Raw genomic sequence first — 19,599 nt, 5'->3', positions numbered from 1 at the left:
TGGCCTTCTATTGTCTTTTTTTCTTTGTGAATGGTGCTTACCTTTAAAGAAAATAGGTTTAAGGAAATCCTTTATTTAATCAAAACATATTACTGAAAGGACACTGACCTGACATACTCAGAAAGCCACTCTCATTGCAAAATTTCTAGTCTATTTCCCTCATGTTTATTAAGCCTGTATCCGCAAAGTCACTTCTAAAATGAGGCTTTCTAAATAACAAGTGTAAATAAGTGTAAATAGTTAATAAGTGTAACCCCAGTTACCCTAAAAATTAATCAGATTGAATAGTTTGCTGAGTTTGCATATTTGTGCACCCATGAGTAAAATTGGAGGGGCGGGGGGGAGGCAGGGGGGTGGGAGCCCCAGAAGAATAGGGGGCAGGAGGCAGGAGAGGAAAGGGTGCGAAGTGGGAGTTCTACGAAGGAGGGAATTATTTATTAAGCATTAAAATACTTTCAAAAACAAGAACCCAAACGTTTTTTGACTTACATTTAGCTTATCTTGAGATTTCTGGATTGAAGGAAAAATTAAATCCGCCCTTGGACTGAAAAACTGAGGCCAACTTCTGGTAAAATTGGAAACCCTTTTACAGTGGTTATATCATAGGTCATAAAATGTTGTCATTTAAACTGTCAAAAGACGTGAAGAGCTAGAGGAGCAAGGCTGAAAACAAAGGAAAAGAAACGCCAAAGGATTGCGCAGCTAAATGATAAGTATGTGTTTTGGGTGTCCTTATTTACAGGGGACAGGGCAAAACAGAGGAGGGCGGGAGTCGAGATAAAAGTACGGGAAGCAGGAGAACTGGGAGGTTCTGACCCCCTTTCGCCCCCTCCCCACCCCCCCCCCCCCGAAAAAAATTGTTAAACAACAGCTTAATTGAATGCGCTTAAATGTTTTAGTCAGCACACAAAACAATTATAAATGGAACAAATAGAGCTACAGTTGCATTAGAAAGCTTATAGGGGTCCTTATTGTGTAGGTAACAGAGTTAATGATCTCCCATCCCCAGTAACTAGTCTCAGACAATGTAAATTGCATGTAATGAAATGGCACGAAATAGGCAGAAAATTCAGGTGACAAAGACTCTCGCGGCCATGTTGGATGACAAGAACAATAAACTAAGCTAATTCTTTTGTCAATGGTCATCCAACATGGCAGCGATGGCATCAGTTAGATATATGCCAGTTAGTTAGATTTATGGTAATATAAATGTGCCAGGCTGTTTGTCTGCACTTAGTCCACACAAGCTTGGGCTCTTTTGACTGAACATTTGTTTACACATTTTAATTGAATCCCTATACATAGGATACACCTGAGCAAAAGAATGATTATGATTGTGGTGTCTTTGTCTGTATGGTAAGCTGTGCAAATACCATATTCTATCAATTACCATGTCTCTTTAAATAATCAGCTTGGCTTCAATTAATTCAAATCAAAGTGTTCATCTTTACCTGAACTGATCACTTGTGCTAGTGATACATTTTAAATTCATTGGTATTATCTATGTTTAGTTTCTAGGGCATCTCAGCAATGGACAAACAAAGAAAGATGTATTAAAGAACAGATTTATTTCGAACTACTTTATGTTAGTTGCATTTAGTTCGCCGGTTAAGTTCTCCAATAGTGTTTTCCGGTTTGAAATTTCGTGCAAAGATTGAAGTTGTACTAAAAAAAACAATTTCTTTCAGTCGTTGCGAATCACTCGAAATCAGAGTTTTCTACCGTAAATTGAGTAGCATATACCGAGAAAATTCGTCAAGTGTATTCCACAGAAATTCTCTCAAATACAGCAACGATCAGAGACTGAACTCGACTGACATTGACTCATTTTTTACTTGAAACTGTACAGAGAGACACACAGGAAATGACAAAGATATTTTATTGTGTTCATGTTACATTCCTCCAAAACACTCTCCTTATTTTAATCCTGATACACTTTTAAATTTAGAAAATGACATAAACCTTTTCAAAAGAAATAGTTATATAGTTCTAGCGGGTGATTTCAACGCTCGCACGGGAATAGAAAATGATTTCATCAGCAACGACAATTATAAATTTGTACCAGGAGGTGACTCCCCTTTACCAACTGCGGTAACGCCCAGGAAAAGTTTTGATAATAATGTTAACGATCTAGGAAAACATCTCCTAGAAATGTGTAAATCTTTAGATTTAAGAATATTGAATGGAAGATGCAAAGGTGACTCGCTCGGAAAAATTACTTTTCGCGGAAATCAAGGTTTCAGTACGGTTGATTATATAATTGTTAGTCATGAAATTCTGCACCTTTTCGAAACGTTTGTTGTTCGAGAACCATCACCTTTTTCAGACCATTGCCAACTACTAAGTTGGATAAAAATTCACTCATCATTGTTAAATAGCAAAGATACAAGTAACGAAGGTGAATTCTTCAACCTTCCTAGACAATTTAAGTGGACAGAAGATTCTAAAGACTCATTCACTTCTGCGCTACAATCCGATGAAATTAACAAGTTGATTCATGACTTTGAAATTTTAAACTTTGATCATCATGTAGGAGACGTTAACGAAATAGTAGATAAGTTCATAACAATATTAGAAACTGCTGCCAAACATTCGTTACCATTGGTAAAAGTGAACAAGAACTCCGAAAAAAGGCACTCTCAAATTTGGTTTGATAGTGACTGCAGTAATGTAAGAAAACTTTTAAGCCGCCTTTCACATAAAACCCATAAAAATCCTTTCGACGAGCAAACTCGACTAGAATATATGTCTGTAAGAAGACAGTACAAACAGTTATTACGACATAAAAAACTCAAATATCGGGATAACAAAATTGACGAACTCATTAAAACTAGAACCTCAACCGAGTTTTGGACCAATTTAAGATATTTATCGACTCAGAAAAAAGCTTCACCTGACTCGAATGTTCCTTTGCGCAAGCTATACAATCATTTTCAACAATTACATTCGGCACTAAATGCCGATAATCTCTGTGAGAAACAAGATGAAATAATCAAAGAGTTAAAAGACAGAGAAACAATCCTGTCACAATTTGCTGAATTAGATCAACCTCAGTTTTTCTGAGGATGAAGTTAAACATTCTATAAAAATGCTCAAAAATAAGAAAACTGCCGGCCTTGACCGAATAAGGAGTGAAATGTTAAAATGTGGAATTCCTTATCTGACTACCTCTTTAACAAAATTATTTAATTTCCTACTCAATAAAGGAATCTATCCAGATAATTGGTCTACTGGACTAATAAGTCCTATTTTCAAATCAGGGGACAAGTCTAATCCATCGAACTATAGAGGCATTTGTGTCACTAGCTGTTTGGGCAAATTATTCTCGGCTGTCTTAAATAAAAGATTACTCACTTATCTTAAAAATCACAATTTATTACATTCCTCTCAAATTGGTTTCCTTAACGGTTTCAGAACAACTGACCACATCTTTTCCTTAAGAACACTAATTGACAAACATGTGAAACATACAAACAAAGGCAAATTATTTTGCTGCTTCATAGATTTCCAAAAAGCATTTGACTCTATCTGGCATAATGGGTTATTACACAAGTTATTATACAATAAAATAGGAGGACAGTTTTACTGTTTAATCCCTGATATGTGTTCAAAAACTAAATGCGCTATAAAAAACGGAAACAAAAGAAGCTCCTTCTTTAATTACAACAGAGGAGTGCGACAAGGTTGTATTCTTTCACCATTGCTATTTAATTTATATCTAGATCCAATTATTTTACCAAATGGGTCTCCTCTCAATTGTTTATTTTATGCAGATGATCTCATATTAATATCAAGCAGTGCTGCTGGTCAAAACCAACTTAATACCCTCCAAAAATTATGGCGAGAAATGGTTATTAAAAATTAATCTAAAAAAGACGCAAACCCTAATTTTCCAAAAACAAAATCGTAAATCAACACGTGACAAATTTTCCTTCTTTCTAAATGGAACTCCAATTGCCAAGGCTTCACAGTACACCTACCTTGGCGTTACTTTTAACACTAATGGAAGCTTCTCAAATTCTAAAAAGGCTTTAGTTGAGGAGGCTAGAAGATCTATTTTCGCATCCAAACGTTATCTTGATTTCAATAAACTTCCTATCAATATGTGTAATAAACTATTTGATACCCTATTTCAACCCATACTTTTATACGGATCCGAAATCTGGGGAGCATATGATAGCATAAACCTCAAAAAATGGGAAAAAGACCCTGTGGAAAGACTTCATACACAGTTTTACAAATATTACCTCGGCCTCAACAGAAGAGCACCAAATATTGCTGTTCGAAACGAAACAGGACGGTTGTCGTTAAAATTTAATATTCTTCCAAGAATTATTAAATTTTGGCTACATCTTGTCTCTCTCCCAGAAGATAGCGTTGCCAAACAATGCCTCAATATTTCCAATCAACTGGCAAATGAAACAAAGTCCTCTTTCATGTTAACAGTCAATGAAATCATCAAAAATTATTTAGATGACCAAAACCATCCGCATAATATAAACACACACAATTACAATGAACAAATCATCAAACATAATTTACAAAAACTAAAATATCACATCTCAAATGATATGAAAAGACACCAAATGGAGATAATTCGGTCTAACAGAAAGTTGAATTTCTACTCAAGTTTCAAAAGAGATGTAAGCAAATCTGAGTACCTAGAACAAGTAAAGAACCTCAAACATAGACAAGCTTTGGCAAAACTCCGATCTGGTAATCATAATCTTAGAATTGAATCTGGGCGACACTGTACTCCTAAATTACCTGAAACTCTTAGAATTTGTCAGTACTGCTGTTCTAACCAAATTGAGAATGAAATGCATTTCTTATTTCATTGTGACCGATACAATAATATTAGACAACAAGTCACAAATGACATCATCAAGAAATATCCAAAATTTGATTCCTTTAATAACACAGAGAAAACAATATTTCTATTTAACAATGCTGACACTTTTATTTGTAAAAAACTGGGTTACTTTACATATGAAGCACTACAAATAAGAGAACTTTGTAACCTTAGAACTTAAAATGAAGAATCTTGTAACTAACTATGTTTATTTTTCTTTCTGGTTGCTGTTGTAATTTGTTTCGTTTTTGAATTTTTCATTTAACGATTATGTATTTAGGTAACACCATTTATATGGGAATACCAATAAATTGTCGTTGTTGTTGTTGGATTGCGCGCCATTACAGCGCCGAGCTACAAACAACCAAACAAGCTCTTACAACTTCAAAAAAACTCAACTGAATTTACTTACAGTGACTTTCCTTGCCATTTAAAGGTGAAAGAGATAATCTTGCGTTGATTATTCGTCGATGGAAATGTAAAAAGGTCGAAAGATTAACGACTACCGCTAATTCGTTCACGAAAATAGATCGACTTGACGGATTCCGCCCGCTGTGCCGGTCCGGATGAGAAAACTCCACCCGCTCCAGGAACCAATCAGATTGCAGGATTTGTTGAATTCCGCCCGCTCACGAGCTGAGAAGAAGATAAGATAAAAATAAAAACGCGCGCTCGTGGAATGATTGTTTAATATACTCACCTTTCGTCATATCTTTGTCAGTGTTGAACACTTTCTACTGCAATCCCAGCATAATGAAAGTTTGGGATTATACGATAATCTTGAAGACAGCCTATTGCGTTGAGGACAGTGAAAACGTTCTTAAAGTTATTGCCGTTCTCTTATTCAGTTGTTTTTTTTTGCGCTCTATTATTTACTGTATTTAACTGTAGCTTTGTTGTTTTTGCCATATTATGTTTTTTTGTATCAGCGGCTTATAATAAGAAGCAGATTTAAACACAGGTTTCCTTTCGCAAAACATTTTGTATTCGTCATTATTATATGGCTGTCTGACAAGGACTGGGAACTACCGAATTCACAAAATCGGCATTGAAAGCGGTCTAGATTTTGCCATCTAGACCGATAATGTTTGAGGTGAAAGAGTTGCAAATTAAAATGCAAAATATTGACTATTTTCTTCTAACAACATTTCTTTATGAAAGTGTCAAAAGGCTGATGAGGAAAAAAACAGTAAAGAGGACGGACAAACTTTGGCAGAATTAAATTCAGCTCATCGCCGTTCGTAAGCAAAGAGCCAACTAGTACAAACCAGTTACATTAACGAATTATACTGTTCTCGTTTGCCATATAATAAACATCTTATTAACCGAGCTAAGACGGTCTGTATGGGAGAATCTTGACCTCGGTCGTGTGTACAGACCTCATTGCGTTCGGTCTGTACTTGCGACCTCGGTCAAGATTCTAGCATACAGACCTCCTGCTCGGTTAATAAGAGCTAATTATAAAATAACTGAGCTACTACGCGCGCTCTCATTGGTCGATAGGTGTGTTTAGATGAGAATACGTACACACGGTTGTGACGCTTTAGATTCGCCTGTATTTTTGAGATTTCTTTTATAAAAGCAATAGAGCACTTTTTCCATGTTTACATGGCCTCATCTAAACACACGAAGGGTTGGGAGAATTCCCGAGAGTTATAAGCACAACTTTCTCCCAACTACCTCGTGTTTCGATGAGCCTGTGTAAACACAGAAAAAGTGTCTTATTGCTCAATTATAATTCATCGAATATTTTCGCTCGCACGCGATTGGTCTAAACACATCACGAGCTTTGCTCTCGGAAAACAGTTCGCTTCTTGGAACAGATAAAGTCCGCGGACAAATATTCGAGCATATTTTCACGCCATATGGAGGCTATTGTTTATGTAAAGTGTATACTTAATTGGTTACTCCCCAGTGGGGCTTTTCAGGACCAATGTAAACAAACAATAATAAATAAATATTCAAATAAACATAACTAGGTTAAGAATCCCTACTAGCGGGAGGCAGACCAGTTGGCTATTTACAACCGCAGCGGAGAAGTTGAACTCGGGGCTACCGAAAACATTGTCAGTTAGCGGTCAGAACGGGATTTGAACCCGGGACCTACGGATTTCAAATCAGGCGCTCTAACCACTCGGCCACGCTGCCTCCGTACTTATCACTATCATTTTAATTCCTTACATGCGCGCGAAATGGGAACCTTAAAGCGTAAGGAATGACTTTCGGCTCAGTTGACGAAAACAAAACTATTATGTTATGACTTAAGTTAGGAGAAATTTAGTTTAAAATTATCTTGGAGGGCATCTTCATGTAGCTATCATCATCTTATAGAGAAAGGAAACAAAATTATCGTGAAATTTACCTTCAAAGTTAGCATGCAAGACCGTACATTTCAACGAACTCCGCTTGCACCCGCTGCATTCGACTTAACACTTCTGATACGTAGACCAGCTTTACGACACGAAACTCGTCTACGTTAAAAGCAGTTAACGATCTCTACAAGAAAGCATTTCGTAAGTAAGCTTAAATGCATGTTGAATCTACAGCAAAACTTCCAAGCGCCATTTCAACTTCAGCGAACACATGTGAGAGTACAGGGTGAATAATTTATGTGGATTTGAAATTCAAATGACCTTCCTGACACCACGACCACGAACTTCAAAAAACAAAACAAAAGGTTTGAGGCTCCGTCCACACTACGGTGGAGAAATTTAAAAACGCGGCTTTATTTCCACGGTTAGGCCTACCGTCCACACTAACGCTCCGTTTACACGGACGCGGTTTCATTTGTAGCCTCATCTTTTCGATGCAGTTACGCCTTCCGTTTACACGGCGACGATGGAATAATCAATGAAACCGCGTCTTTTTGAAGACGCTGTTGAAAGTGGAGCGTTTCCAAAACGATACAGTTTCATGTGCCGCGCAAACGGGGGTAACCGTGTCTTTTTGAAAACGGCTTCCGTTTGGCGCGAAAATATCTCGTATTTTGATGTCGGGACTCCCAATCAACAATTCCTGCACTTTTAGTGACTTTGAATTCGTTCGTTATTCACAAAAGAAGCTTTTCCTCGTTATCAGTCCAAACGAGATCACTGAAATTTTTACGCTTCGCCACTTCCAAACAAAATGGCGACGCCTCAAGGTGTAATCGTCTCCGGATCTCTTGTAACAAAACATGTCGCGGCCAGGACTAGGCTCGATTACCAGCCGCTGTTCGGGAAAGGAGGAGAACGTAGAACGGACTCGAGAAAGCGGGAAAAATCGAGCCTAGGCCAGGACGTAACAGCGGAGGAAACAGAAATCATTTTCGTCTAAACGGTTCGAAACCGTGTACTTTTTGATACGGTTACGAAAGAATGCAACCGTGTCGATTCGAAACCGCGTCCGTGTAAACGCAGCATAATCCATCACGAAAACGGAGCTATTCGAAAACGCTTTTAAACCGAAGGAATTTGAAAACGCTGGCTTTGCGTTTTAATGTGCACGCAAGTTGCCCAAGAAAATCCAAAGAAAACCAAATGATGAAAACCAAGCACTAAGCTGACTTATATATAAATGGCAAAAATAAAAACAACTTTATTTAATTAGTCGTTAGAAAACTAAATGAAACTGAAATGCCGTATAGGACAGAAGATTTTTCTTCCACCCCCTTGCAAACAACAAGGTGTGGGTGGTAGTGAGATGGATATAGATGTTGTTGGGGGAATTAGCTGACATGTAGACAAAATGAAGAAACGCAACTTATATTCTGAACGATAAACAGGAAGTTCTGACAATACTCGATACTCGTGAAACGCATGAAGAAGTTCTCGGTTCTCTCGCTTGATCTCGACTTAGCTCCATGTGCTATGTCAAGTGACCTTGCTTGTGTCCCATGATTCCACTACATGGAGGGGGCGAGGGTTGTCCTTTCTCCGTTGCCACTATGTAATGGTACTTCGTTCCACCTCTGCATCCTCCTTGAATGGGGCAGGAAGAATGAAAATACTACCCTCTGGACAAATATCGTTTCTTTTTTAACAATCCATTCAGTCATTATTACGTTTATTTTTGACATTCAGATCAGTTGAACCATCTTGTTTTTGTAGATATTTTTGAGCTACCGTCCCAATTATCTTAACACGAATACAACTGTATTTTGGCAGGGTTAATGAAAATGAATTTACCTCCGCAAGAATTTTTTTTTTCATGCACCACGTTAAAACTATCTCAATTAATCTTCAGAGCAACTTAGTTGCGTGCAAAATGTAATTCAATTTACGTTCTCGTGGATCACAAACATATTGCGATCTCGTTCTTTATGAACTCTGACAACAACAGCAGTAAAATTAACAAGAAATTATCAATACAAATTTGCATGTAATTTCGTTGCATTAAAGGGGTTTTGTGGTCAATATTGACAGAAGCAACATTATATTACTTTTGTTGAAAGTAAAGGTTCCAGAGCGGAAAACAAGACTGTGTACTAACCTGCGATGATGCAAACGGCAACATTAAACGCAAGAAAGATTTCCGCTGGCAGTACTGGCCTAGCAACGATTACACGTATTGAGATGTTTATCCCAGTCGTCTGTCCTTTTTGTTCCTTTGGTGGGCCGTAGAGGAGGGTGGTGTATTTCCTCATTGTTTACATTAGGTTCCGGCAAATAGACACCACCTCTGACGTCTTTCCTCGACTATCGCGTTTGCACGCTAATAATTGAAGAAAAACTGCCCCGCCACCAGCAATGCTAGGCGATTTTTTTGATCCGAAAGAACAGCTAATATTTTCAAAACCAAGGAAAAACCTTAAGGTGAGATCGACATCACGAAGTCCTGTCATTTGACCCTTGAATCTGTAACGCGTCACACCTTCCGAAAACGAGAAAATCGATGTAAACAAGGGTTTGGCCGAAGTCCCAAAATTAAATTCAGGGAAAAGCTTCGCTCACTATTAACTTGCAGTTTGTTCCACTAAACAGCAAAAGAGACCAGCGAACTGAGGATCCACTTTCTTTTTCCATGCAGCGTAATACGCAATAGCGTATTATTATAAAACGTGTACAAGCGACTGATAATGTCTTGGTGTACAGAAGCAACACTCCTGTTCAGAACCTGTAATTTCATTCTTCCAACAGGTGCACGACACTTCTTAATTAATGTACTGCCCGCCTAACATGCCTAACAGTGAAAAAAGAAGACTGCCGAAAGCTAGCCATACTCTAGAATTTATGGCCCGAAAATTGACAACATACTGTAGTTGTCTTTGAGAGATAACCTACTTGAAGAATTGTGACATAGCTCCTTTAATGAGATAATTCACTCTTCACACAACCATTAGCACTGACTGACCTGACCTGTCTGAAAACTTGTTCCGTGCCCTGAACATCAACTGCCTGCTCACAATACAAAAAGTGACTTATCATGAATGCTTGGCGGGACCTGGAGTAAGAAGAACCAGACTGAAACTTTTTTGGAACCTTAAGGCCTGATTAAGATGATACAACTTCGTCGCATGCAACACACACTGCTCAAATCATGCAAAATCACATATGTGTATAATGTTCATTACTGAATACTAGTTACAATTGTCGCGCAGTTTTTAAACTTGTTAAAAAAAAAATTACAACATTTTTTGTCTTCCACCTGACAACCATACAAGTAAGTAATCGAAAGTAAGTTGTTGGTTTGATTTCCACAAAGCTTATTCATGTTGTAGACTTGTTGTAAGCTTGTCACATGCAGCAACGTTGTACAGTATAACACAGCCCTTACACCTCACCCTTCAACTATGTCTTGAAAAATTTAGCCTGAGTTTGTAAAGTTTGTAATTTTTAATTTATCTCAATCATTAACAACCCTTGTAACTTTTTGTTTCAATTGTTACCTCTTTAGGGATTTTTAAGTTAGTAAAGTTTCATTTTGAGTTTCCCTTGATTTACATGTAAATGCAGCTTTGTACTTCACGAAAAATTAGTCAATATAAAATGCAGTGCCTCTTTTCTCTTTGACACCTTCTTGTTCATTTTCTAATGGTAATGCAGTGACACGTCAACTCACCCAGATAATGCATGCTGAATTTGAAGAACATATTAACAATGGAATTCTTACAAGTGAATATATGGAACGGTTTACATGGATTTCTTACTAAAAAGTATACAACATACTCTACAAAGGCTATCATATTTGGACAAGTCTGAATAATATTACAGTCATTCAGCATTGTCTTCGTTACTATGATTATCATCATCATCATTGGGTGCTGGAGAGACACTGCGGGACTTTGTTTCTGGATCATTGACAGCTGGCTTCTCCGTTTCCTCCTCTTTTTTAATTTCTTCTGCATCTTTACATGTATCTTCTTCCTTTTCCTTCTCTTGCTTCTTGTCTGGGCTTGTACTTCTGAAAATAACCAAGCTTAGTCATTCAGAAGAACTTTTCTGGACAAATCATCGGCTCGAGCAACCAAACTGCTCAACAGAGTCAATTCTCCTAGAAGAATTCTACTGTACATAATTTTATCAGTAGTGATTATTTGAGATCAAAATCCGGACAAGTCTAAAGATCTCTCTATTAATAGAGAGATTTTTAGACTTGTCCGTATTTTGATCTCAAATATTCACTACTGATAAAATTATGTACACTGTACGTCTACATAAATCCAGTGGTTACCCCTACACTGTAAGCAAAAACTCGACCTAAGGAACATGGTTCATATTTTTTTATGGAATTAAAAGTTAAAGGACTTTTCAAAAACATTCCAAGATACAATAAATTCAATTTTTTTAAGAACTCCAGCTCCATCTGCTAAAGTTTGTGTTATTAGAATGTGACGCATGATGCTCAGCTTTAAGGAATACTTGTCAGGTTTGTTCAAGTCTAAGTCTTTCTTAGTTCTTCCACAACATGGAAACAAAACAACAAAACAACAAAATGTCAAGTTTTTCAAGGAGCCAATGTATTTTTCACAAAGGCTACATGTGAATCAAAACTTAATAACAGTCCTGAATATGATTCCCTCATTTTCAATACAATGATGACAGAGGAACTTATTTGTCGAAAATTACTGTGCGCAAACCTCACCTTCTTTCTTTCTCGGCTCTCTCTTTGCTTTGGCTTCGACTGCGGGAACGACTTTTACTATGAGACTTAGAGCGAGACCTTGACTTTTTGTCCTCATTTGATCGTGAACGTCTCCTGAAAATTAATGTACAGATACAATATTAGAGGAGGCTAAATGTACATGATTTTTGTGGGTAGATGCCATGATGTTCATGAAGCCAAATAACATTCTGGAAAAGCAAACAGGTATCCATGGCAACAGTGCTAGCAGCAACACCTTATCCTTGATCTACTTGTAGAATACACGTGCTTAGTGAACCTGTTGATCTGGAGTAACACACTAAATTTTTCTTCAAGAATGCAACCCTAAAAGGTTTTCACCAATGATCTTGAAAACAGAATAACAGACCAGTGAGACCATACCAGTACTTACGGTCACTCAGCAGTACATGCCATATGCCTAGAGATATGTAACAGATGATCCACTGTTGGTCTTGATTCAGAAATGATGTGATACATATTCAGGTTCTTTTATATTCAGGGTTGTTTTTTAAGGTGGTTCAATCAGTTTTTTAAGTGACGACTTCAACCTCCTACAGCAATTTTTTCTAAAATGCCCTCATAGAGTTTTTAAACCTTTTTTAAAACACTTTTTCCCATCTACGAAGAAGGAAGATATAAAACTTTGATGATCATCTTCCTTTCATTCACCAGTAATGATTGATTTTTATAATATTACACTAAACTGTTTCTGGTACTCATGGCTCACAAATCAGATTGAGCCACTTTAACAAACTAAATAAATACAGTACATGTACTTTGCAGTTCATCTGACCTTGGTGATGGGCTTCTGCTTCCACTTCTTTGTCGTTTGGGTGAACGTGAGCGGGACCTGTAAACATCAAAATATTCTTGGTTAAAACTTTTGTTGGTGTAAAAAAAAAAAAAAAAAAAAAACCAAAACATCCAGCTGCCAGAAAAACCATTTTGAGTATTATAAATGTATGGGTGATGTTTTGCTGAAGTGCACTTACATGTACACATATTCCTTTTGTAAAAAAAGTTGGTAGTTAAGTTGGAAGGTCACTATTTTTATTTCTCATTTAATCTTACTTCAACTCTTGGGTCAGTATCCACATACGATAATGTTATTTCAACAGAGAGTTTCTTTCATATTAACTTGATGATACTTACAGTAAACAGTTTTGTAATTTGAGCGAAGCAGCAGCTTTTTGTTGTAATTTATTCATGAAGATTTAACATGTTCTTTTATGAGTACTGCAACATTAGATGATTTATTTATGTCAAAGACATATCAAATGTTACTGATTTTTTTAACTTACTACAACAGTTATCAAGGATTAGTGTTACATTGAAACAACATTTTGCTGTATAATGCATAGTTATTAGATTCAAGTTTAATCCATCTAAATCAATAATTATTACAGTATTAATCACCAAAATTAATAAATCCCACACTTATTTAGACAATGTTTAATTTACAGAAAAAGGGGGTGGAAGATGCCTCTTGTATTCCAGTGACACAAACAAGTTAACAAAACACCTACACCATTGAAAGGACATGTACAATTTAAAAGCGTTTATATGTACATGGGTATAGAGAATAACAGCCATGCCAAACTTTTCTGTTTTTACCATGCCTTGAGTTTTACAATTACTTCTTTTTTTCAGCATAGTTAGGTTAATCTGTATCATCAAAAATCAAGGGTTTGTTTTTAAAAAAATCTGTATAAGAGATACTGTCAACAGTAAACATATAAAATTGACAATGTATAATGTTCAACAAAATTGATTCATAATTTAGTTTTAACAAATCTAATTTTAATGACAATAATAGAGCTCAAAAATCGCTTCCACAGGGTATGAGACTGTAACAAATGCTCGGGGCAGACTTGTTTTTCATGGACAGCTCTTACACTGCAATAATCCATCCCATCAATATCTGCAAAGGGATATCACAGATGTACATGTATATCTGCAGTAATGTACATGTAGAGGGAAAAAAAGGAAGTAATGACTGGCCTGAATGCCCCAACACTTAGTCTATATCATTTCAGCAGGAAGAGTATACTCAGGTTATAGTTCTAGCATGAACTGAACTTGTAAGTACAATCAAGAACCTCAAAACGCAAGCCATGTGATAATTTTTCTCAGTTTATGTGCTAATAATTAGGCCATACATGTCTAAATAAAATTTCAAATGGTGGTTTTACTTTTTTGCTGGTTTGCTGCTGGCGGTGAAGTCCTGAAGACAACCTGATGAGTGGTAGTAATCTTAAGGACGTTCGCACAAAAATTTGCCAGTCGATAGCTTTTTTGTTACATTTTTACTGCAGTCAGTTACTGAGTTACTTGTGTCAGAAATGCAAAAAAAAACTGGGGGTCACTGACTTTGTTTTAGAGAAAAAGCATGTGGAAAATTACCTTGATTTTGAAAAATTGGTGCATGTAATTCAGCATGGTCTACAGGGGTTTCTAGTTAAAAATATCAATGGTGAGTCAATGGAGGCAAACAATTTTAGTAATATTTTATAGAAGTGGGTCTGTTGCGTAAAGTTGCCAACGTTTTCACAAAACTAAACCCTTCAAGAGGCATTTGAAACTGCTGCACAGATAAACGAAGAGCTAAAAATAACGGAATTCAATGGTTCATTTTGCAAAAAAATTTAAACTTCTAAATGATAGATTTTCTTCATTTTTTTTGCTAAATGAAGAAAATCGCTAGAAAAATAGGGGTCACCGAAAGTCAAAGATTATTAAATCCAGGCAAAGCTATAGTCTTTGCCATCTGCCCTATCATTGTTCATTTTATTACTTAGTGTGCGCATTGATGCATGATGTGGCGTGTGAATTTCCTTGTGCAGTCAGGATGCGCAGAAACAATTAGTGCGAACGTCCTTAAGGGATACTTTATGATCTTCATGTCAGCTGAAGTACACTGTAGCATCGAATGTGTAAATGCTTGTCTGATTGGTCTATTTTGTTCAAATGCAACTCGTTCATTGTATCTCAGATGTATTTGGTTGCATGTATGTGCTATAGTAAAGTGTTATCTCAGCTGAAAGTATGTTTTTTAGGAGGTTTCTGCATGATGACGAAGCTAAGCCAGCTCAGTGCACACATACAGGTACATGTACACAGTGTTTGCTTATTGGTTTGTTTGAAACTTCCAAGTTTGCTTGTACCATCTCCTTGAAGATGTACATGTAGTTAGATGAGTCAATTTTGTGTCCAGTTTGTCAGTTGTTTTCATGAATGATCGTTAATAGGCCCAGATAACCACACATGATAAACTAATGGTAACTGGTTACTACAATGTAAACTGATACCTTTGTTCCAACCATGAATTTAACCTACTGAAACTTAAAGCATTTTGAGAAATAAATCATAAAGGGCTTAGTTGCCTAGCATTTTTCTTTTCAGAAACTGCAATCAGACATGTATGGAAAATGCTACTGTTGAAAAGTTGGTACTTACGCACTGATACAAGTACCAGAAGTGATGCTGTGTAGTGCGCACCTAGTGATTCACTAGGGAAGTGAATTGTTTAACCGTACACGCTCGTGGGTAGAGAAGCTATAAGCATAATGCTTGTAGTCGGAGTAGATGGTTGAATGCATGTTGCTCGTGGAAGCCGCGGGGGAGAGTAGAACAGAAGCACACAGAGTGGGTAGAATCACCTCTCAAGGTGTTGGCGACGCACACACTGCTCGCCAGTTGACATGACAACTGACGCAATATTATAACTCCCTGATATATGAAACAAAACTCTTCATAATTAGTCTTTACAGTTTGTTTGCTAAGGCAAACCCACAAGGCTGAAGAAACTACCTACTATATAACTGCACCTTTCAATAACATTTGAACTCTGCATCAAAAGCTAGCCAACAGTTGCACTTTATACTGCCACCAATTAAATGTGTCTTAACAAACATCCATGGAAACAACAACGTACTGTAGCGCTTGAAAAGGTCACACTTGTACATGTAGATTGAAGTTGGTGGATTTTTATTTTTCTTCCTTGGTTGTCATCATACCTTTGTTTGACAGCACAGTAAAATGAAATATTTGAAGTTTGCATGTTATTGAAAGGGGCAGTAATACCTATCTTGTGATAAATAACAGGGGCAAGGTTATCAACTAAAAAGACCACAAAACCTTTGGGAAATTAATTAGCATCAGTCCATATTTTTCTTCTTGAATCTTCATCTCTGCCAATTTTCACGAGCCTGACCAAACAAGTGATCTTCCTTACCACCTCGTTAATTACTTCCTGAACCATTTGAGAGATACATGAACTTGTGATTCAACCAGAACATAAAAAGAAACCTTGTGATGACAATGCTCTGTTGACATCTATGAAGTGTCTATGATGAGTTCTAAGTCAGGTTACAGTTTTTCGTGTACGAAAAACAACTCTTAAGAGACACCACACAGATCTCAACATAGCTTAGTTATTTTTGGTCATTCCGTGGATTTCTTACTTGAATAATTTAACATCTGAACACTGTGGGGCATGAGACACTAGTCTTTCAAGAGCACTGCAAGTGGGTTGTTGTTTAGCCCCCAAGCCAGGTAAGCCCTAAACCAAAAGTTGAAAACACTGACCATTCCTAGTTCTTTAAGTGTAAATACAACAGTGAAAGGTCAGGACAAACTTGTTGAGTCCAAAACCTCAACAACAGGCCTTATCACGGTTTTCAACGCCATCTTGACAGGTAGGCAAAGCAGTCTAAAATTACAGTGTCTGTATGGGAATCCGATGGCAAATAACTTTTTCCAAAATTGAATTTTACACAATTTGTGAATCGCAACGTTATTCACCAAGTTTGAAGGATGTACATGTAGCTTGGTTAGAGGACCCTCAGTTAATTTTTCAATTTTCCATATGTTTGTCTGCATTTTTTTTTCCAGCGAACCGTGTCTACCCAGCCAAATTTACAGACAAATGTATGGAAAATGAGAAAAATTAACTGTGCATTTTCTAGCCAAGCTTTTGTGCATCCTTTAAACTTGGTGAATACAATCTTCTACCTAGCATTTTAGTACTTTACCTAGTATTTTAACATTGCGCTTCACAAATTGTGTAAAATTCAATTTTGAAAAAGTTATTTGCCATTGGATTCCCCTACAAATCCTGTAATTCTGACCGCTTTGCCTACACGTCAAGATGCCGTGGTAAGGCCTATTCGCTCTCTCGTTGATGAACGAACAGTAGTAATACATGAAAGTTTTAGTTGGAGGCTTACAGTGCAGCTCAGATATATCCGAACCAAAATATACGCGTAATGCGCGTCAGCCCAATACGCGTATACGCGTATGCATATACGCACATACGCGTATGCATATACGCACATACGCGTATACAGCATATACGCGTATGCCTGATTAGTATGTATGAGCTAACCTATTGTTTCTTCTTTTCTTATCAGGTCATTGTTGTTTTCAATGGCTTGACAGCTTGCCACAGAGCGAGAAAGAGTTTTCTTTATTTTGAATACGCGTACACAGTATACGCGCGTATGCCTACAGACTAAGCAAAATGTTAGCTGAAACTAACATTTTGCAATTGGGCACTTGACTGGAAATTAACTGACTGAATATTGATTAAAAGAGAGAGTACTTTGTCGTTAAATCAAAAATTTACTATTTTTTTTGTGTCAAATAGAACCGGGGATACACACTTCAACAATCCCATCTTCATGGAGCAAACATCACAACCGAAAGATAACATCTTCTCGAAACAAAGTCTGAACACAGTCCAAGCAAGTGACTTGGAAACGTGAGCCGAAACACACAACTTTTCCTCGAAGAAAATTAAAAATAACAAAATGTGAGCGGCGCACCATAGAATCTTCGATAAACAATTCTTTTGTCAGGAAAAGAGTAATTTACTATTTGAATGAACGGAGATATCATTTTTTCGACAATGTCTTCGGAACGCTTCAGACAATAAACATCTCGGAAACGACCTGACGACGCCTGCCGGAAACACAGAACCTTTTCCCGACGTAAAAATAACTAAACTTGAGCAGCGTGCCATAGAAACCTTGATAAACAATTCTTTGGCAAAAGGAAGAGCATTTTACCGTTTGAATGAACGATTTGTGTCAAATAAAACCGGAGATATCATTTTTTCAACGAGGATCTTCAGACAATAAACGCCTCGCAAACAACTTGCTGACGCGTGCCGAAACACACAACTTTTCCTTGAAGAAAAAATAACTAAACGTGAGCGGCGCACCATAGAAACTTTGATAAACAATTTTTTCGTCAAGGAAAGAGTATTTTACCATTTGAATGCATGATCTGTATCAAATATAACCGGAGATATCATTTTTTCGACTAGGATCTTCAGAACGCTAATTCAGACAATAAACATTTCGCAAACGACTTGCCGACACGTGCCGAAACACAGATCTTTACTTGTAAGAACATAAAGTTCACGTGTTAAAATAGGGAGTTCAAGCGACTGTATCAATTTTCTTCCCATTTTTAGTAGCTTAAGATCAAGTGTTGATAAACGGTAGTTTGTCGGTGAATTTGCGAAGTAATCGAAATATGATAGCTTTTATTGACCGGCTGACGTTTTAACAATATGCAAATTTCCCTTTGAAGCCATTTTCATTCTCAAGAAACATAATGTCCTTTCTTTGACTAACAATGCTTCACATAAAGAAACTTGTGGGAATGCATAACAAAGAGACATATACGCGCGTATATACGCGTATATATGCGCGTATATACGCGTATATGTGCGCGTATTGACATACGCGTATACGCAAAATACGCTCGTATGATACGCGTATGCGTAGTTCGCTTATATCTGAGCTGCACTGTACATGAAAGTTTTACTTGGAGGCTTACCAGCTGGGGGCTTACTGACTTGAAGGCTAAACAACCACACAAGCCTAAGGTTTCGAGAGCCTAGATCATCTGGCATGTTTCTAAATTTGCTGCAAAACCAAAATTAACTAGAAGTATTCTTATTCTCAGATACTCTGTAGCAAACGGGAAACGGCTCAAGATGAGCTTATAAAATTTGAAAATCAGGTAGTTTCGATCGTGTTTTGCTTTCCAAAAACTAACTAACGGCAAATAACAGGTAGGAAAAACAGCTACCTTAGCGACCACACTTACGATTCAATAAATGGATGGAGAAATGTGTTAGTTTTAAAACTCACCGGGGACTGCGAGATCTTGACCGACGCCGGCGATCTCCTCGATCACGATCACGGCTGTAATTTCCCGGTCGCCGAGTGCAAGCCCTGGCAAAATGTCCGGTCCTTCCACATTCATAGCACTTCTCTTTCAAGCTCATTCGGGAAGCTCTTCCTCCACGATTCGGCCCACGAGCCATTTCAACGCGAACCTTCTCTCCACAGATGTATTTTCCGTCCATTTCATGGCAAGCGTCCTCCGCATCGCGTGCATCTTCAAACAGAACGAAGGCAAAGCCGGGCGGATTGCGAGCCACCCAGACATCACGAAGAGGGCCGAATCTCTCAAACTCACGCTCGAGTTCGCGTCTGGAGCCATTTTTGCCCAGGTTTCCGACGTAAACTCTCGTCATTTGGCACCGAAATGCAGGTACTTCGAACAAAATCCAAACAAAGAGTTGCAAACTACAATGAACGACGATGAACTAAAATTCAAGGTTGATAAGGAAGCCCTGACATCCCATG

General features: G+C 37.5%; 1 protein-coding gene across 1 annotated transcript; it reads right to left on the bottom strand.

Moving 5' to 3' along the window:
- Positions 1-10,121: 10,121 nt before the first annotated feature.
- Positions 10,122-19,583, bottom strand: LOC110041363 (uncharacterized). The gene is made up of 4 exons (XM_089286566.1): positions 19,099-19,583; positions 12,729-12,785; positions 11,915-12,028; positions 10,122-11,233 (listed from the first exon to the last, which is right to left on the bottom strand). The coding sequence occupies exons 1-4, from the start codon at positions 19,485-19,487 to the stop codon at positions 11,044-11,046; spliced, it is 750 nt and encodes a 249-aa protein (XP_089142692.1). The 5' UTR covers positions 19,488-19,583; the 3' UTR covers positions 10,122-11,043.
- Positions 19,584-19,599: the final 16 nt, after the last annotated feature.

This window comes from Orbicella faveolata, unplaced genomic scaffold, assembly GCF_042242905.1.
Source record: "Orbicella faveolata isolate gen_17 unplaced genomic scaffold, um_ofav_v1 contig_14, whole genome shotgun sequence".
Lineage (NCBI taxonomy): Eukaryota > Metazoa > Cnidaria > Anthozoa > Scleractinia > Merulinidae > Orbicella > Orbicella faveolata.
The sequence above is the reverse complement of the archived record's forward strand: the minus strand, read 5'-3'. Positions and strand labels throughout refer to the sequence as shown.